Source organism: Acartia tonsa, chromosome 13 (assembly GCF_053477335.1).
Source record: "Acartia tonsa isolate MP-2025a chromosome 13, ASM5347733v1, whole genome shotgun sequence".
Lineage (NCBI taxonomy): Eukaryota > Metazoa > Arthropoda > Copepoda > Calanoida > Acartiidae > Acartia > Acartia tonsa.
Genome location: NC_137272.1, coordinates 1,076,872 through 1,098,441, shown reverse-complemented (window position 1 = coordinate 1,098,441; position 21,570 = coordinate 1,076,872). Strand labels below are relative to the sequence as shown.

Here is a 21,570-nt window from a genome sequence, read left to right as displayed (position 1 = left end):
AAAGTACACCTTTTTTATTTTTCCTCTTATAATGTGATGCATTTTTTTCTATACCTAGTAACAAAAGATGAATGAAGTTAATAACTTTTTTTTCAGTTAATTTTTTTAGTAGCGAAGCTACTCTATAATTCACTTTGTCCGTCCGTCCGTCCGTCCGTCCGTCAGTCAGTCCGTCAGTCAGTCCGTCCGTAACGCTATGGGGGAAATGGGATTTACTCAGCTCCTATAAAAGATAGAATGCTGAAATTTTTTGACAACATTCCCATCATTAAGGAGCACAATTGACTATAAAACATCATTGGCGTTCGGACCGATTTTTAGCAGGTTTTAGGCTATTTTTATATTTTTCACATTTTTCTCCATATCTTCAGTGTTTATGGTCCAATTTTCAAAATTTTTTCAGTTAAAGATATCAAAATTAAATTTCCCGTCGTTTAAAGGAACAACCATGAAGGCCAGACTGCCTTTTCAGCAGGTTTTAGGCTATTTTTATATTTTTCACATTTTTCTCCATATCTTCAGTGTTTATGGTCCGATTTTCAAAATTTTTTCAGTTATAGGTATCAAAATTAAATTTTCCGTCTTTTAAAGAAAACAACCATGACGGCCAGACTGCCTTTTTAGCAGGTTTTAGGCTGTTTTTTATATATTTAACATTTTTCTCCATATCTTCAGTGTTTATAGTCCGATTTTCAAAATTTTTCAGTTATACATATCAAAATTAAATTTTCCGTCTTTTAAACAAAATAACCATGACGGCCAGACTGCCTTTTTAGCAGGTTTTAGGCTATTTTTATATATTTAACACTTTTTTCTATATCTTCAGTGTATATGGTCCGATTTTCCAAATTTTTTAAAAATTAAATTTTTTGTCCTTTTAATAAAACAACCATGACGGCCAGACTGCCTTTTATCAGGTTTTTGGCTATTTTTATATTTTTTACATATTTCTTTCCATATCTTTGTATATTTTGATGCAATTTTCAAACTTTTATGGGATATCTGTATCAAAATAATTTTTCCCATTGTTATGAGCATCTTTAATATAATTTACTTTGACCATCGTCATCATGCAAAATAAAACAAGGTTTCATGTTTATTTTATCCAATAAATCTATTCTTGATTTTAGTAAAAACCTTTTAAATCTACGTATTCCAATCGACGATTTTTTGTGCTTCGCTACTTATGGATGTTGTCATCCTTGTTTTATATAAAAAGAACTCTTTCATTTTATACCTAGTTAAATCTTTATATATTTAAAGGATCTAAAGTTTTAAAAACACGTTAATGTCGTTTTCTCATTCGTTTGCCTACTTTGGGTATCTTTATTACAGGGAGGGAGAGGAAATTGGGTTGTTTATTACATTAGTCCCCAAAGTTTTATAATAACGTTTTCTTATTCGTTCGCTTAACAACTTTAACAAGACTTTAATGAATTTTGATTGGTTGTTTTAAACGTTTCAACATATAATTTTTATCTGTTTTTTGTATTTTTCGGCGATTTCTCTTTGAAGGGTGTTGGTTAGGGCGGGTTCATATCGGAATTAGACAAAGAGGGGATATGCAACAGATAAAGTTAACCTTTAAAACATTTATGACCGAAAAAGAATTTTAAAAAATTGAGTTTTAGAACCCGACCACTAAAAAATATATTTGATTACTTAGGGTAAAGCGGAGCGATCTCGGTTTTGAGGTGAAGTCGGTATTTTTTTGACTACCTTCATTAAATGACATTTTTCTCCATGTTCTAATCGACTGACAGAAAAAAACATAAAATCAAATTTGTTCCTTATTAAATTGCCTACAAAAAAGTATAAAATGAAATTTTTAGGGTACTTATTGGGTCTTAAAGTCGGACGACAAAAAAAATTTTTTTCGATTTATTTGCTTTGGTCGGAAAAACGGTAAGTTGGACAAAAACTGGTAAGAGCTAGAGCTTAGACATCTTCAGGGGACTTATTAAGAATCTAATAGGCTATCCATTTCCGTTTAAAACTTTAAAAAAGCTTGTATAGTTTTTTCTTAAATCGACTAAAAGTGAAGCGGGGCGAATTCGGTTTTTTCACTTTTTATACTAACTTTTTCAATTTTATATAAAAAAGTGAAATTTTCGAGAAAAAAAGTCAAATTTCTCGTACTTAGAAAAAATTTATTTTTTTGTAGAAAAAATTGTCCGATCTTCATAATTTTTTTTGTGAATGCTCTTTATTACATTTAGCAACTTTCCCTTTAGAGCATGCTGTAATTAAATCAATATGTCATAGGTTTTTTGAAGCTGGAAAATCGACCACAGATTTTGCCAAACTTTTCTCTTTTTTTCAACTTGATTTTTTTAGGAAATTTTGCTAATAGAACAAATTTTTTTTTGGCCAAATCTATTCAAAATTGCCTGAATTTTAAGGATCAGGCCTTTAAAAACATAAAAAGTTATTTTTTCTAGTAGTATTTTTATGTTTTTTATCAAAAAAATTTTCGAAAAAAAAAGGCAAATTTCGCGTACTTCGGAAAAATTATTTTTTTTGGTAGAAAAAATTGACCTACCTTAATAAGATTTTTTGTGCATACTCTCTATTACATTTAGCAACTTTTACCTTTTGGGCATGCTGTAATTAAATCAATACGTCATCGATTTTTCGAAGCTTGAAAATGCCCTACGGACTTCGCCTCAAGGCGGGGCGAAGTCGGTGCCGTTTTAGAGATCAATTTTGACAAACTTCTCAAAGTCCTAGGTTTACGTCCTTTTAGGACCTGATCGACTTTTTTGAGATCTTTCTACTGGTCTTGGTCCCATTTAAAAAAAATAATTTTTACGATTTGCAGGTTCAAAAAACCGAAAAAAACACCGAGTTCGCCCCGCTTTACCCTATTAATTATACAAAGACGACATTCAAAAAAATTTTGAATCAGAACTATGGCTTCATGGTGCTCCCTGGAAAGGCCTTGAGGAGCTGAATCAGTAACTTTTGTCCGTTTCAAAATATCTCGTTCCTAGCCTTAGAAATCACTTAGAAACCACATTTTTTAAAGGTTTATTGAGAATTGTCCAATTTGTAGAGGTTTTTTAGATTTTCTCAGGCTAGGAACGAGATTTTTTGAAACGGTCAAAAGTTCCTGATTCTACTCCTCAATGCCTTTCCTGGGAGCACCATGAAGCCATAGTTCTGATTCAATAAATTTTTGACTCCCATTTACAAATAGCTAATTGAATGTCTGGTCGTCAGCGGTTTTAAGACTTAGGATAAATTTTAAATCATCCAGAGGTGTATTATACTCATACAAATCATTTGCAGATCCCCGCTTTGGCCTCAGAAAAAAATGTCCAAAATCGACCCACCCTGTTGGTACCCTCCTTTCAAATAAATATAAACCTTCCCGGGACCTATGAGAAGCTACCCTGTAAAGGAAAACCATAGTAGTTCAGCGGTTAGCGAGGTCCTTCGGTACAGACAGACATAGATCCTGTTACTTTATGATCACTTCTAATTTTTCTTAAAATCTGTAAAACCGGATGAATATAAAATCGTCAACTCGACTGTATGACGTTGTAAATTAGAAAAATACTGTATGACGTCGTAAATTAGAAAAAATGTAAAGAACAATACCAAATAATTTCAATTAGAATTAGTTCCTCATAATTCTATGTCGCACATTCATCAATGAATAGCAGATTCATAATTTATACTTGGATCTAAAGGGATAAGAAATGGCCAATGATGACCTACAAAATTACCCCTCTTGAAGCTTAAGATTAGTTATTGAAACGTTTGAACCTAATAAACCAACCAATTAAAATTAAGGTTGTTAGGCCAATTAAGATGAAAACGTCATTATAAAACTTTGAAGACTAGTGTAATAAACAGCCCATTGTCCCCTCTCTCTGTAATTTATACATGATGTGATCCGAATAAGCGTAGCTGATATTTACTTAATTTTTTCTTGGATGTCTGTCGGTTTAACGATTATGAATCAGGGATCTAAAGTGATAAGACAATGGACGATAAATTGATGTGCATCCCCAATGATTACACACAAAATTAGTCCCTCTGTACATTACAATTGAATTAGTTGCTTAAACGTTTGGATACTCAACTTAATGAACCAACCAAACCAAGTTGTTGAGCCAATGAATAAGAAACGTTATCATAAACTTTGGGGACTAGTTTGATAAACAGTACAGTGTCCCCTCCCTTCCTGACATGTAATAATGAGCAGATAGTTTGTCTACAATTAAAATTAAATAATAAAAAATTCGGATCAGGGAAAGAAAACGAAGTAGCGTTTTTCATCGTATTTTCACAGTAGCCTTTCTCCTATTTCTGGTCTCTGTGGGGGGGGGGGGGCTTTTACCCTGCGGGGCAATCATTAACATTTACCTAACCTAAAATAACTTGTCAAAATCTTCTGTGAAAATATGACGAAACTCGCTACTTCGTTGTTCTTTCTATGATCTAAATTTTCTATTTAGATGTAAACAAAAGAATCATTGCGTCATAAATGAAAATAAAATATAGACTTATTAATTAAAGGGTTATTTATAAAGAGATAAAAACTGTATGCAGTGTACTCATTCTTAAATATTATTATTAAAGTAACAGGATCTATGTCTGTCTGTACCGAAGGATCTTGCTAACATCTGAACCGATATGGTTTTCTTTTGCTATGTTGCTTCTTATATGATCTTAGAAGATTTGAAACTATTTTTAGGGACAGGGTGTCGGAGCCGTATAATTTTGATGCGGCTCCGGCTCCAGCTCCGGCTCCTACCTTAAAATTAATATATAAATTTTTGTTCATTATTGAATTTGATAAAATAAAATAAATGATATAAAATATTTTGCTTTTATTTGATTAAAGCTATATAAAAGTAGAATGATGTGTGTCTATTTGTTAAGTAACAATAGTTTTTCAGTTTATTATATGGAAATAGACCGTTGCCAAATTATAATTTTACTTTAAAAAATCATTTTTAGCTAGTCTGGAGCCAGAGCCGTTTTTAACGAAAAATACGGCTCCGGCTCCACCAAAAATGTTGCTGCTCCCGGCTCCGGCTCCGAAACACTGTTTTGGGAGGGTACCACCATACCACCGAGTGAAATCGCACTTAGAAAAAATAACCACACCTCGAAAAATCTGGAAATAATGATTAACTGATGACTTGTGCTTCAGGTTGAAAATATTCTACAGCAGTTAGAAAGTATAGAAGCACTGTTCCCTTTATCCAGTCAACTAGTATTTATTTTACTATCCGCGGATAACTGATGCCTTGTTGTTTAGGTTGAAAATATTCTACAACAGTTGGAAAGTATAGAAGCACTGTTCCCTTTATCCAGTCAACTAGTATTTATTTTACTATCCGCGGATAACTGATGCCTTGTTGTTTAGGTTGAAAATATTCTACAGCAGTTGGAAAGTATAGAAGCCCTTTTCCCATCATCTAGTCAACTTGTATTTATTTTACTATCCGCGGATAACTGATGACTTGTTGTTTAGGTTGAAAATATTCTACAACAGTTGGAAAGTATAGAAGCTCTTTTTCCATCATCTAGTCAACTAGTCAGAGCATATCCAGCTTTTGGTGATGATACTTTTAAAACCAGGTCAGTGTAAAATTTGTAAACCTTTTTGGTGCCCTCGCAAAAAGAAGAACCCCTCCTTTTTTGGTAGGGGGGTTAGCTTTTTTCTGCTTTTCTAACACCTGCGGGGTCCTAACCCTGTACCCTGTGGGGCTACCCTTAACCCCTTAAAACCTAACTCTAAAACTAAATTAAAATATGAGGAGGGTGGGAGTATATCTTTTTATTTTGATTACGCTGAAATTAAATAAAAATACGCTCTCGCACATTTTTTAATTTAAAAAAAGGAATTGAATTCAGACATTCTTCAACTGCTTCGTAGCCGCTTGTTCATCTGATTTTTTGAGCTTCGCTTGTATAGATGTTGTCATCCTTGTTTTTAATCCATTTTGTACTTTAATTTGAAACTTAAAATTAACAATTCCTATTAAACCGAAAATAAGAGTATTTTTTCTTGAAAATACGTTCTGTAGGTAATAAATTAAGTTTAGAAGAATCAGTGATCTAAAGGGATAAGACAATAGCTGATAAATTAATGTACATCTTCAATGATGATATACATAATTTCCCCTTCTGTAGATTGGAATTAGTGGTTGAAACTTTGAACACTCAACTTAATGAACCAACCAATCAAAATCAACTAAAGTTCCCAAAGTTTTTAAACCAGCAAATAAGAAAAAGCTAATATGAAACTTTGGGGACTAGTGTAATAAACAGCCCAATACCGAAATATTTCAGTAATTAAAAAAAAAGAAAATACGTTCATAAATTAAGTTTAGAAGAATTAGTGGCGTTATCCTCTTCAGATTTCAGTAATTTTTTTTATCACATTTAATGTGAGAATGTTGCTATTATCATATTCAAAATAAATGCTGTAATAAGCTTTAAAATATTTAAACACTAGTCTCTCATTGGACACAAAATGACGTCCAATAAGAAAAAGGAATAAAAATATTGGAAAGAAAATTATTTTATTTCAAAATTAATTCTTGGCATTTTGGAATAAAAAATATAGGGGAAAGAAAATTATTTATTTCAAATTTATTTCTGGTCTTGAAATAATATTCATTATTTTATTTTAATTCGAGTGTCAACCAATAAGAAATAGGCATGCTGTTTTAAAAGTTTGGAATAAAAATTATTATTTTTTGTCAATTCCTTTTTTCAGAGTATAAAATGAGAATAAATTTTCCAACATCATTATTGATTTCTAATTTAACATTTCATACAGTGGGTAATATTTATTTCAACATTTTTTGTCATTCAAAATCAAGTGTCACAAAAATAATAATATTTAACATAAAAAAGAAATTTTTAAAATAATTTTGTTTTCTTTATTTGTTGAAGATTTAAGCCCAAGCTTTTTCTGAGGGGGGAGACCCCCCTCAACCCCCCCTCTCCTGAGGGGGGAAACCCCCCTCGCCCCCCCCCCCCCCCTGACGCTCTCTTCTTTAAATCTTTCATTATTTCTGTAATTTATTCTAACTATCTTATAAATTTCAAAACATGAGATAAAAAGGAAATAATTTGCTGTACATTTTTAAAAAATTAAAAAATTGTAAAAAAAAATTCCAACATGATTTTTAATTTTAAATACAAGAATATTTTTTCCTATATGATATGTTAAATTTAAATACAGGAATAATTTTGTACTGTGGAATTGAAGAAATAAATGCTGTACATTAGAGTGGCTTGATTTTCAATGATTTTCTAATTTTAAATGTGCTACATACACTTTCTGTCTGAACATCATATAAGAGACCAAAAAATGAAAAGAAAATATTTTGAATAATGGGGAGGCTCGCTGATGCATGTAAACTTTTAGAAAGACACTTGTGGGGAGAATTTTTTTTTTTTTTTTTTGGGGGGGGGGGCAATTATTTTCTTTCAAAGTATAGCTTTATGCACCTTCCCAATTTTGTATTGAAGAGTAGAATAAGAATAAAAAATCTGTTTTTAAACCTATTGATCCTAGCAAGAAAAATCCATAAATAAATTTAAAAACCAAGAGATTTTACATTTAATTTAAGATTTTTCATGCTTGGATGAATATTTTTTAAAACCAATTTGATATTCTTATATTAATCAACAAGACAAATTCAAAAAGATGCATAAAGCAATACTTTGAAAGAAAAAAAGTTGCACCTCCAGAATAAACTTCTAAAATTTTTAATGCATGGAAACACCTTCCCCCCATTTCCCCTCAAGGACAAAATCAATTTTTTATATTTAGGTTTCTTATATGACGTTTAAACTGTAGATGTTGATTACAAATTCATTGTCCAAAATTGATCCACTCTACTGTACATTGTCATAATTTAATATTTGATGTGGGTATAAACATTAGACATAGATGGTCAATCTGACCCCATTTTTTCTTAAAAAGAAACCTTGTTCACTTTTTGTTGTATATGAAATACAGCCCTATAGGCAACATTATTTGCAACTAAATTTTGCAATGATATAATTTTTAGAAAGATAACTTTATTATAAGAAATTAAATTATTTATAACTAACTTATTATATGTTGTGTCATACGCTTCACATTATATGATGGAAGAAATATTTTCTTCAAATATTTCACCCAAGGAAAGCTTTAACCTAAGATATTCAACAATTTATAGCTGATACATAATGTAAACAAAATTCCCTTGTGCTGTCTCTAGGTTATCTCTATTGTATAAATGAACGTACAAAAGAGGAGGAGAGAGAGAAGGAAATAGACAGAAAAGTGAGGGAGGGGGGAGGGGGAAGAAATATAGAGAAAAATAGACAGAGATATTCATTGTTCACCCTTAGATGATGTAAATTTTTTGATAGACTTTTTGAATTTAAGAAAAAGATAGAGAATGAGACAAAACCAAGTATCGTATTTTCTTAATATTGCTTATACAAGAAAGGTCATTCAAAATTATTTCACCAATATTAAGGTCAAGTGACAAAAATTTAAATTTCCACCTACTTCGCCCCCAGAGGGGGCAATAGTAGAAGGAAAATTCAAATTTTGATCACATGACCAAAATTGTTGAAATAATTTTAATATCCTTTCTAGCATTCACAATATTACGAAAATATGATAAATAACTATTATGAAAATACGTTCATAAATTAAGTTTATAAGAATAGTATTACGAACAGATTTTTACTTTTAATTTTATGTTTCTTTAAAAGCACAAGTTTTCATAAAAACAAATCTTTTGCTTTAAAGGCATTTTACAATAATATTTTCTTATTCGTTGACTCAACAACTTTGGGGACTTACTGAATTTTTATAGGTTGGTTTATTATGTTGTGTTTCAACCACTAATTTCAATCTACAGAAGGGTAAATTTTAAGGTTAATCATAGGGAATGTACATCAATCTATCAGCCATTTTCTTATCCCTTTAGATCCCTGTAAACTAGTACTAGTGTAAGATTATAATTACACATATTAAATTTAAAATACTGGATAATCTTTTTTTTTCAACGTTTTTTGGTAAATATAGATGTCTACGAAGAATAAAACCATTATTAACATTATGTTTATTTTATATGAATTTTATACGTGTTTAAAGTATTTTTTATTTCATATATCGATTTATGTAAGAATATTTGTTTATAGCATCGTATTATAAACAGCTGTCCGTTGATGTAAAAATGTAAAATTATAAGATTTCGCCTCTTTGGAGCTATCAAAATTGGTTTTAATATTATTGTACATTTTTAAATTCGTAGAAAACTGGCTATGATACGTTGCTATACATATTTTTTTAGTATGGCTGTGAACCTGTTCTCATCCACCGGATATTAATCGGTTTCTGTAGTTGAAAAGCTTTTTTTATAATTTCTCGCCACCCTTGAACCGATTAGATCTCTATTTCATTCTAAAATTCCATCTTGGGAAGGGCAAAGGCGATTATGACCAATAGCAGTAAAGTAAAGACAGAAAAACATAAGCATTTTCAATAGTAGCTACGCTATTACTTATTATGCTTTTTTTGAAAATAAGGCATCTAGTGTTCAGTTCTTCCACCAATTCAGAAAATGTTTTCAATGCGTTCTCGTCATGTCTATTGCATTAAAAAAAAGGCATCTAGCGTTCAGTTCTTTCACCAATAGAATTTTTTTTCAATACTTACTCGTCATTTCTATGGCCTTGTGGTCTTATTTTATAAAGCAGATACCCAAAAAGTTTATTTTTAACTGTTATTTTTTTTTCAGGGTTCGAGTATTATGTATGTGGTTTAATCTCACAGATCAGCTCAATAAGAAAATTGAAATACTTGGACAGATTTTAAGAGGTACGAATTAAACTGAGCTGGATTCTTAAAAAACAATTAGGATCGTTGGTGTGGCAAAATTGTTTTTGCGAAAAATCCTCCAAAATCACATAAAAAATCTACAAAAAATAAGATAAAATCATAGAAGGGTTATTAACATACGATTTTATCTAATTTTGTAAGTTTTGGAGGATTTTTCTTAAAAACAATTTTGTCTCACCAGCGATGCATTGACCATAATTGTTTTTAAGAATCCACCTCTGTTTTATCCCATTTTTGAAAGGTATATTAAAAATATACTCTGACACCCGTAGAATCATACTGCAGAGCCAACATCTATTTTATTAGAATTTCAAATTGTAATTTCTTTTATTAATGAAGCACATTTGGGTTCATTTTTATAAGTCTTTCATATTTGGGTAAAATTATCAGCTTATAGATTGTTTTGCTTCAATAATATTGTACTCTAGTACAGAGTAAAATTAGGTCTTTTAATTATATCTATTAAAACTCTACCTAGTATTCTCATTTTTAACTCTGCAGTAGGTATGATTCTACAGGTATCAGTTTAAATTTTTGATATACCTTTCAAAAATAGGTTAAAAACAGTTTATAAAAAGATTACCTAGTTACTAGAGTGTTGCTATGGATATTCTCCAAAGGTTTTGTCGGCGTTTTCTTTCAAAGTGCCTTGTTGAGCACTAATAGTCTAATAACCCTTATTAAAGACAGATAACAGACTAACTTATACCTGAGAACAGTTAGGACTTCCAGACAAAGGTTGTGCCAACATAGGGTTAGTTTTCTAAGGACCGTAGAATTATGTTATTATATAGCAAGATTTGGTTGAGATATACACCAAAATAAGATAATAATTTTTTTAGTATGGCTTTGAAACCGATTAATTTCCGCTTAATAAGAACCGGTTCCACGCCATAACCAAAAATCATATCTCGTATTGTATTATATGTATTATAGACAATTGTCTACAAATAATAAAATAAAAAATCATAATATTAATAGCAGTTTTGTTAACCCGGGCCTTCGGCCTTTCGGTGCTAACAAAAATTGAATTCTACTATTGGCGGAAATTTGTCTATAATACGATGCGATAAATAACAATTCCAGGTTTTGGCGGGCGGCACAAGCACCTTATTCCGTGGCCACAGCTGGACCTAACTGTGACACAGGATTCGGATGAAGGCATCGGCACCATCAACTCAGATGTGGAACAAAAGTAAGTTATCAACCAGGGAGGGAGGGAGGGGACATTGGGCTCATTAATACACTAGTTCCCAAAGTTTCATAATAAAGTTTTCTTATTCATATGCTTAACAACTTTAGGGACTAATTATCAAATTTTGATTGGTTAATTCATTCAGTAGAGTGTCCAAACATTTTAACATTAATTGTAAACTACAGAATGTGTAATTTTGTGTATTATCATTGGGGGTGTACCGATGAAGGAATCGGCACAATCAACTTAGATGTCTAAAGGAATAAGACAAAGGCCGATATATTGATTGTCAACATTCCTCTTTGTAGATAACAATTAATGGTTGAAACGTTTGGTCAATCAACTTAATTATCCATCCAATAAGAATTCAATTGAAGTTCCAAAAGTTGTTAAGTCAACGAATAAGAAAACGTTATTAACAAACTTTAGGGACTAGTGTAATTGATTAACAGCCCAATGCCCCCTTCCTCCCTGAATTGAAAGAAGAATAACAAGTAAACCTATATGCATAGGAGTGAAGACAAGAGTGCAGGATCTACTGAGACGTTTTTGGAGACTTTTAATGAATTTTGATTCGTTGTTCATTTAAGTTGAGTGTTCAAACGTTTGAACCACAAATTGTAATTTAAAGAAGGGGTAAATTTATGTATTTTATTATTAGGGATGTACATTAATTTATCGGCCATGGTCTTATCCCTTTAGATCCCTGTTTTATTCTACTGTATTGAATTTTTGAAAATTACTGAAAACCAGAATAACAAGTAAACCTATATAATATGCATAGGAGTGAAGAAAAGAGTGCAGGATCTGCTGAGACGTCAAGAAACTCCTCTGGCACCCAGTTACAAAATACTTCTCCTCATAAGGTATAGATTACTGCGCTCCTAGCGGCTAAGAGATCTGTTGTAAGGAAAGTGAGAAAATAGCCTAAAACCAACTTTAGAAATAATATATTGATGTCTGTCTTTTTGACTATGTCTGTCTTTAGCGAAGGATCACGCTAACCATTGGACCTATAGATCTCCTTTTTAATACTAAAATTGAAACTGGATTGTCGACTTCCACTTCCACTCGAAGGATCCTGCTAACCGCTGAACCGAATTGGTTCACCTTGACAGGGTAGTTTCTCATAGGTCCTGGGAAGGTTTATAACTATCAAGAGAAATCGCCCCTAGGAAAAAAATTACCTGCCCCACCAAAAAAAAAATCTGTTTAAAGAAAACAAATAAAAAATGAATGGGGGTTCGTTTGAAAGTAATTTAAATAATGGAACATAGCAGGTCGTAGGCTATTTGGAGGATGAATAATTGCATCTCTTGAATGTAATGTCTCTAAAAAAACTCCTTTTTTGAAAATATACAACTTTTTCCCCTTTTTGAAATTGTTTAATGCTAAACAGAGAAATTTAAGTGCAATTCGAATTCAATATTGATTTTTCCTATTAAAGTTTTAACATGTCAATTCCAGGTTTTATCGTCCTCTATTTGATTTTAAAAATAATTTCAAAAACAATTTTTACTCTCATTCGGGAAATTAGAATTTAGACCACATTTCCATTACCTAAACGGGGAAAAAACAGTTTTTATTTTCAAACAATGTTATATCATTCAATCAAAAACCAGTAACAGATAAATTGAGCTATATAGAAGATCCGCCATTTAATTTTTAAAATTGTAGGAAGGAAACGAAAATGGCATGCTAACTTCATTAATGATGTCATAACAATTCTAATAATAATATAATGTTTAGGTTCACTCAGGGTTGGCAAAAATCCGAGTTTTTCTAGAAAAGTCTGCGGACAATTAAAAAGTCCGGTTATAACCAGATAAATCATGGAAAAAACCAGAATTTTCAAAGAAAAGCTAAATTCTACTGTTTTTTTTATGTACATTTTGATTTCTTTCTATTTTTTTCAAATCAAAATTTTGCTTTTCTTTTGTTGTAAATTCTACTATTTTTACACTGCGAACGTCATCTCTTAGTTATTCAAACAATTCTAATAATAATGTAATTTTCAGGTTCACTTTAGACTAACAGCTGATGCGTTGACGTCATCTCCCAGTGATTCCAATAATTCTAGTTCCAGTGAATCTACTGCTGTAGTTACCAGTTCAGGAATGAATGTTTGTTTTCACCAGTCCCCAAAGTCTTTTAATAACATTTTCTTACACGTTTGCTAAACAACATTGGGTGGGGACTATAATGGAATTTGCATTGATTGGGTAATTTGGTGTATCATTATTTGGGGATGTACATTGGCCATTGTCTTGTCTCATCACTTTAGATTCTTTGTTTTCTAGTAGCGCAGCTACTACATAACTAGGGCGTATTCGTGTCCCATTTTGTACGTTTGAAAAAAAATGAGCGAAGGGCCGTCTTTCTATTTCAGGTGCAATTTATTTTGAGTTTTGATGTACACCCCCTCCCCCCTCACAAAAAAAGGGTGGAAACCTTCCCTTGATTTACAAAAAAGCTTTACTCCAAATGCGAATTATTTTGCTACACAAGACAGACAGACAGACACAAGACATCCTATTACTTTTATGCAAGGATTAACAAGCAAACATGACAAATAAAGGTGCGGCTACAGCCAAGATCCAGGGCGACGGGCTGGCGGTCAGAAAACCGGTTAGACAAGAATCAGCTGTCAGTCAGCTGAGCGCTAGCTTTCTCAGGCAAAAAATCCCTTTGTTTTTAAATCTCCGACACTATAGTAAAACACTAGAGGGGGAAGGGGATAAATAACTGTATCTCTCCATCACAATGACCTTTTGCCGACTCTCAATTGTGTCTTTGAAAATCTAAAGTGTCGGGAATAGTAACACAGCCAAGTAGCAGAAAACAATTTGCTAGCAGACGAAAAAGGTCATTGAAAAAGGGAGAGAGGTAGTTATCTGTGTAAACATACTATAGATCTTCTAATAATATTATTTGTTAATGACAGAGAAAACCTATAATCAATCATACTAAAGTCTAATTTAAGTCTGATAAAGAGACTTCACTAAAAAATAAAGGATTTTTTCTCCCCACAGTGATTCCTACACCGATACGGGAGATGGAGAACTTTGCACAAATCCATACAGGTATTTTCTTTTCCAGCATGGCTTCGAAACCGATTAATATCCGTTAGATTAGAACCGGTCCTCAGCCATACTATAAAATCGTATCGTACAATAGACAGTTTTCAATAATATTGAAATGAATATTATAAAATTAGCCCGTGCCCTTGGTATCTCGGGTTAACAAAACTGGTTTCAATCTCATAATTGTATATTTTTATATCTGCGGAAAATAATTGCCTTTAGTACCTACTTCCATTGATATATTTTGCGGGAAGAAATTAACAACTCAATAGCTACACAGAATTAAAATCTTGATTTATTTACAAGCATAGTGTTTGAAAGAGCTTCGCCATTCTTAATATAGGTCTGTTCGCTACAATTGGATGATGAATTTATTTTACCCTTCCTAGAAATAAAAGACAAATAATCATAATATAAATGTATAGGTAAGAGTCATAGCAAAATTTTAAGTAAATTTGTTGAAAAACTGCTTCATACAGAATAATGTTTATGGACATACTTACATTTTTAGGACTTGATTATACCAAAAATAAGATCAATCGGATTATTAGATCACATAAAAATTTGTTGTTAAAAAAGTAAAAAAAACAACATTTTTAAAATGGACGTACAGACATTCTGGTAATGATTATAGAGTTGCTACGCTTTCTAAATCGTACCCAACTACTACAGGAATCACCATGCAAAGTTTGAAATCAATAGGACAATTCTAACATGCCTAAATTAACGAAATAAGCTATCCGTTACGGACGGACGGACCGACCCTAATGATAGAAAAGCTTCGCTTTTTAAAACTACTTGGAATTATACTTGATGTTTAATATAAATATTTACCAATCTATTTAATCTTGTTAGTGGAATAATAAAGTATGATTCAAAATATTACACCTTATACAATAATTATATAGATAGATAGACAATAATATTTCTCTTATTCATTCGAATCCGGTGGATATGAACCGGTTCTCATCCATACGAAAAAAACTATGTCTAGCATCGTATTATATCCAGCATTCTACGAATATAGAAATGTACAATCATAAGATTAAAACCAGTTTATTTAGCCGTTGCCTTCGGCACCTCAGGGCTAAAAAAACTAGTTTTAATCTCATAATTGTACTTTCTATATCCGCGGAAAGCCGTTTACAATACGATGCGAGAAATAACTAATATCCATCTATATAATCTTGTTAGTGGAATAATAGGCACTTAAGTGTTATTCAAAATATTAAAATAATAATTATATAAATATGATGTTATAAAACTGCACGATAAGGAATATTTCTAAATTCAAGTATTCAATTACTTTTGGGGTCGATTTATGCGGATTTTTTGTTTAATTTCTCTATAAAAAATTTTTACCCTATTTGTTTGTCTGACTTATTGATATGCTCAGCTTTGCTTTTATGAATGTTGTCATCCTTGTTTTGTAGACGAATTAGAGTTAAACACTGGAGGGGGAAGGGGTTAAATAACTGTATTTCCCCATCCCAAAGACCTTGAGCCGACTTTCAACTGGGTCTTTGAAATTCAACCAATAGTGTCGGGAATACTAACATAGCCGAGTAGCAGAAAACAAAACAGACAAAAGGTCCTTGGAAAAGGGGGGGGGCAGGTAGTTATCTGTATATACATCTATAGTATATATTGTAGACGCTACGTGGAGAAGATGTTAAAAACGAAGGGAATAAGAAAAACACTGGCCAGCCTGCATAAAATCACAAGAGTCACTCTTAGCAGGAATTCATACAAAATAACAATATCCTTATAATATAGTAACAGGATGACAATCTGTTTGTTTGTCTGTCTGTCTGTACTAAAGGGAATTAGACAAAATTTACTCCTATCTCTAGCCCCTGAGGAACCAATATCCTATCCCTGCGGGGCCATCATTTACATTTTCTTAACCTAACCTAAAAGAAACTACCAAAAGATACTGTGAGATGAAAATACTGCAAAACCCGCTACTTCATTTTCCAAAGATTTATTCATAAACTATTTAAAAGATTTTTTGTCTGTTTTGTATGAACAACCACTCTGATTATCACAGAGCCAAGATAGCACTGGAGCGTCCTGTATCTGCTGATGACATACCCCTGGTGGGACCCAATGTGTATCATCCCCACCTAGAGGAGAGATTTTCTTCTGGTGGAGGAGGGATGGGTTTAGATAGTCAAAAAAAAATTGTGAATTAGGAAAATTTAACTTAGTCAGTGTAGACAATAAAATTTTGTTAATAGTAGAAAACTGTATGTACTCAATTGTTCGTTTTATTTCCAAAGTAAGGGTTAGATTAGATGAGGTATAGAATTGTCAGCAGGGTCTAGCCATGAATTGTAATAATCCTTTAAGCCTAAAAATATTGATATCTAACACCCATCGGACAACCTTTACAGGGAAACCAGATTACAACGAGGACGAGATAGAGTTGTCCAAGTACGGGTGCTGGAACCCGGAGTTTGCCCGCATGAACCTGCCCAGCTTCCGGGCAGCATACCTGTTTCTTGCAAGAGTACCTAGGAATGTTCCATATTGTTTGGTTTCAACTGAAAACGTATTCTGTTTTAAAAATTTCAAAATTCCTCCAATAAGGGATAAGACAATAGCCGATTATTTGATGTACATCCCCAATGATGATACTTTAGTGAATTTTGATTGGTTGATTTATTGAGTTGAATGTTCAAACGTTTCAACCACTAATTTTAATCTAACCAAGGGGTAATTTTGTTTAACATCATTTGTGATGTACATCAATTTATCGGCCATTTTCTTATCCCTTTAAACTGAAAATAACTTTTTGGGCTTTTTAAATTAAAGAAATGTGTTCAAAATTCTTTAAATTAGGGATTTTATCCAAGGGATCTAAAGAGATAAGACAATAAAAATGTACATCCCCAATGATTATACACAAATCACCACTTCTGTAGATTATAATTAGTTGAAACGTTTGGACACTCAATTAACCGAACCAACCATTCAAAATTCAATAAAAAGCTAACGAATAAAAAAAAAGTTATTATAAAACTTTGGGGACTAGTGTAATAAACAGCCTAATGTCCCCTCCATCCTTGATTTTATCCGCCTACTATAGTCATTCAAGCAACATGTAACATAACTTATTTTTTCTGATAACGTATAATTGATAGTGAGGGGACATTACACTGTAAATTATACTGAGCTGGATCTTTAAATCATTTCAATGGTGCGCCAAATCGGGGTGCGCTGAATTTCAGCCAATCACAGCGCGGCATTTCGTAAAATGCTGTGCTCTCATTGGTGGAAAGTTGGCTCACCCCGATTTGGCGCACCATTGAAATGATTTAAAGATCCAGCTCTGATACCAAAAGTTTTATTAACATTAACTCTATTGTTGGTCCAAAAACCTAGTGTCTAAACTTTTTCACCAATAATTTTAATTTATAGAATTGTTATTTTTGTCTTATCCCTTAAGATTCCTGAGCTATTGACCTTTCGTAGTTGCAATTCGCTTTCTTTTGCTAAATACCTAAACTTTTTTAATTTGGAAAACAAAACAAAAATGGAGCATTTTTGTTGCAGAGATCTGATACACGAATGCCTGATTATCCGCCTTGAACAGAAACCTGTAGGTATGTCAATTTATAATAAACTAGCGGCAACGCCTCTAGAGGCATCTAGGAGGGGTGAGTTAAATTTGATAACCCATTTTTTTGTTTTTTATTTATAAAGAAAAAGTAAAACAATTTTAAATTAAAATTCTTTTATTTGGAGGGGGGGGATTTTTTTCTATGTGCGGTTTCTCTTGAGAAGGTGGTGGTACCTCCCCCAAAATAGTTATAAACCTTCCCATGACCTATGAGAAGCTACACTGTAAAGGAGAACAATATCGGTTCATGCATTAATATTCTGCTTATTCAATTATAACACTCAACAACTACCATGTTCGTTTGATCTACCATTACAGAGCTTCGCTTTTATGGGTGTTGTCATCCTTTTTATATTATTCATTTTTATTTAGAACCATCTGAGCTTTCCATACGACAGCTGATGAGAGAATGTAAAGAGGCGCTCAAACTTGCTGTCACGGAGAGACAAAGATATATTCTCAGAGTTAAGGTTATATAGTTAGATAGACGGATAGATAGATAGATAGATAGATATACAGACACACAGACAGACAGCTGATGAGAGAATGCAAGGAGGCGCTCAAACTTGCTGTCACAGAGAGACAAAGATATATTCTCAGAGTTAAGGTTATATAGATAGATAGATATATAGGTAGATGGATAAAGGCGCTCAAACTTGCTGTCACTGAGAGACAAAGATATATTCTCAGAGTTAAGGTTAGCATTTCAATTATTGTTTATTTTAATTAAACTAATGAAAGCCTGCAAGAAATCCACCGCTATACCTGCTTAAAGATTGCCACAAGGAGACCCAATACCCCTAAGAAGCCTTCAGCGGTCAGAGCGGTGATTTTCTTGCAGGCTTCCTTTAAGAAGAATAGCTATCGGTATATCTAATCATCTTAGTAATTTTTTTCAATTTTAAAAATATCATCTGTTTAATTATTTTGTAGGCTGCCATTGTTGATGTGGAGAAGGACAAGGAGTTTCTTGAGAGCTTTGACAGAGAAATGCAAGAATATGATGATCATCTTACTGATACACTTGATGTATATCTTGAATATCTTAGGTAGATACTGGATATAGATAGATAAAATTTCCCATAAAATTGGACTTAAAAAGAGCATTTGACCAAACCGTTACACAAAACTATACGGAAAATGCGCGAAAAAATTACCACCTTTGTTGGTTAAAAAGTTTGGACACTACTTGCTAAGGCACAACCAATCAAGATTTAATTAAAGTATCCAAAGTTTTAAAGCAAACTATGATAGGTATCGTGTTTAAAAAACTTTGGGTACCAGAGTAATTTACAGTCCTATATCTAGGGATAAAGGGTATATTTGGCTGTTTATTTCACTAGTCCCCAAAGTTATATAATAACATTTTCTTATTTAATAGCTTAACAACCTTGGGGAAGTTTATGGAAGTTTATTCGTAGGTTCATTTAGTCTACACGTTTCCACCACTAACTGTAATCGACATTAATGGGGATATGCATCAATTTATTGGCCATTGTCTTATCCCTTTAGATCCCTGCCCATAACTCCTCCCTCCCGGGTTAAATTACCTTTTTTTAAGGAATTTTGTGACAATGATTCAAGGAGACGTATCTTTGCTACTTTCTACTTACCAGAAGAACTTGTTAGAACAGGTAATACAGGGATAAGACAATAGTAAGCACCCCAAGTACACTAGAGTACCCAAGTACATTAAAGTACCCAAAGTATAGGAATTTTGTGACAATAATTCAAGGAGACGTGTCTTTGTCACTTTCTACTTACCAAAAGAACTTGTTAGAACAGGTAATACAGGGATAGGACAATAGTAAGTACCCAAAGTACACTAGAGTACCCAAAGTACACTAAAGTACCCAAAGTATAGGAATTTTGTGACTATGATTCAAGGAGACGTGTCTTTGCTACTTTCTACTTACCAGAAGAACTTGTTAGAACAGGTATTACACGGATAAGACAATAGTAAGTATCCAAAGTACACTAGAGTACCCAAAGTATATGAATTTCGTGACAATAATTCAAGGAGACGTGTCATTGCTACTTTCTACTTACCAGAAAAACTTGTTAGAACAGGTAATACAGGGATAGGACAATACTAAGCTATTTAATTTTTTTCAAGCTTTGCTGAGGTCAACATACAAGGTTAAGTGTTCTTTCTTAAGTTATCAGGAACACGGGATGGAATATCCATAGAAAAATCATTTTACCTCAACTTTACGCCATTTTTTCGCCTGTTAAATATAATACCTAGTTTTTTACTATTTCATTATTTTCAGTTTATTGTAATGGTAATATGCTAATACAATCAAGTTAGGGTTAAACAGCTTTCCATAAGATAAAAAATCCCATGAGTAATTTTTAAGGAATTTACTGAATATGAAAAATCACATGTTACCTGGTTTATTTAATGCTAGATGGCTCTAGGGGCACGTAAAATGATATTATCAGCTATTTACCAAAAAAATATCTTTTCGCCCTTAGATGGGTTAGTTATGTTGAATTCTCTTAGGTTGTTGGTGGTATCCTCTCCCAAAATAGTTATAAATTTTCCCATGACCTATGAGAAGCTACACTGTATCATATCGGTTCAGTGGTTAGCTAGATTCTTCGGTACACACAGACAGACAGACAGACAAAGATCCTGTTACTTCATTACAAAGATAAATATTGTTAATTTTTTTTGTGTAGGAGTGGGATTTTATAAAATGTACGTGTCCCCACATCCCTGGGGGAGAATCAAGGGCTGGTAATACATTTTGTCAGGTAAGCAGAGTGTTATAGATACCTTTCCGTGGTTATTAACATGAAAATATAAAAGATTAACCGGTTTTAGTCTAGCGGATATCAATCTCTCAATGTCTCTTCTTCTTTGAATATTTTTTTCCAGTATTGCTTCGAAACCGATTAGTATCCGGTGGATCAGAACCAGTTCTTAGCCATACTTTAAAATTATGTAAAACATCGAATTACATACAATTCTCCACAAATATTAAAATAAAAAAATAATACCAGTTAATACCCTTTTTCCAACCATTAGTATAAAGGGGTCGAAGGCACGGACCATCAAAACTGGGATGAATTAAATTTTTCATTTATTAAATTTTTCGTGGATATATACGTATGTAAATAAATTTATGTATATCTAATGCAGAACTAGTTAAAATGACTAGCGGGGGGTTTTTTAATTTTTTTATTTTTTTTTTGGGGGGGGGGGTTAGTCCTTAACCCTCATTTTTAATTTTAGTCCTAAAAGGAAAAACTATAATTTTTTTGAGTGGGGGTATTTTTTTTTGGAGGCGGGAGGGGGGTTTATAGGTGTCCCACCCCTAAGAGAATAGCTTAAAACCATCACAGGACCAGTAGGTATATTCCCTGAAGAGTAGTGCCCAATCGTTTCAGCGGTTACTGAGATCTTAAGCTTCAGACAGACAGACATCGTTCTACTTTGTATAATAGATATGATAAATTATAATATTCAACTGTTTAGATGGCCCGAGGTATGTTGTCAGCTATTGAGGATTTCCTACAAACTGGCAACGACGAGATCATGAAGGTAATAAGAGAAGGGAGGGAGGGGTCATTGGGCTATTTATTAAACTATAGTCCCCAAAGTTTCATAATTACGTTTTCTTATTTGTTGGCTTAGCAACCTTGGGAACTTTTTAATTTTAATTGGTTGGTTTATTTAGTTGGGTGTCCAAACGTTTCATTTCCTAATTGTAATCTACAGAAGACGTAATTTTGTGTATCATCATTGGGGATGTACATCAATTTATCGGCCATAGTTCTATCC

The 21,570-nt window shown here is 32.6% G+C and overlaps 1 protein-coding gene across 1 annotated transcript in view; it reads left to right on the top strand.

Moving 5' to 3' along the window:
- Mekk1 (mitogen-activated protein kinase kinase kinase 4) overlaps positions 1–21,570 on the top strand; it is a 142,416-nt gene that overhangs the window by 61,394 nt on the left and 59,452 nt on the right. The window contains exons 21-36 of the mRNA XM_080146397.1: positions 5,492–5,598; positions 9,777–9,856; positions 10,964–11,072; positions 11,857–11,938; positions 13,091–13,188; positions 13,652–13,747; positions 14,105–14,155; positions 15,809–15,895; positions 16,206–16,315; positions 16,555–16,675; positions 17,714–17,763; positions 18,153–18,250; positions 18,714–18,829; positions 19,342–19,414; positions 20,466–20,540; positions 21,265–21,330. Coding sequence (XP_080002523.1) covers positions 5,492–5,598; positions 9,777–9,856; positions 10,964–11,072; positions 11,857–11,938; positions 13,091–13,188; positions 13,652–13,747; positions 14,105–14,155; positions 15,809–15,895; positions 16,206–16,315; positions 16,555–16,675; positions 17,714–17,763; positions 18,153–18,250; positions 18,714–18,829; positions 19,342–19,414; positions 20,466–20,540; positions 21,265–21,330 — 1,419 coding nt within the window. The remainder of the gene's footprint in view (positions 1–5,491; positions 5,599–9,776; positions 9,857–10,963; positions 11,073–11,856; positions 11,939–13,090; positions 13,189–13,651; positions 13,748–14,104; positions 14,156–15,808; positions 15,896–16,205; positions 16,316–16,554; positions 16,676–17,713; positions 17,764–18,152; positions 18,251–18,713; positions 18,830–19,341; positions 19,415–20,465; positions 20,541–21,264; positions 21,331–21,570) is intronic.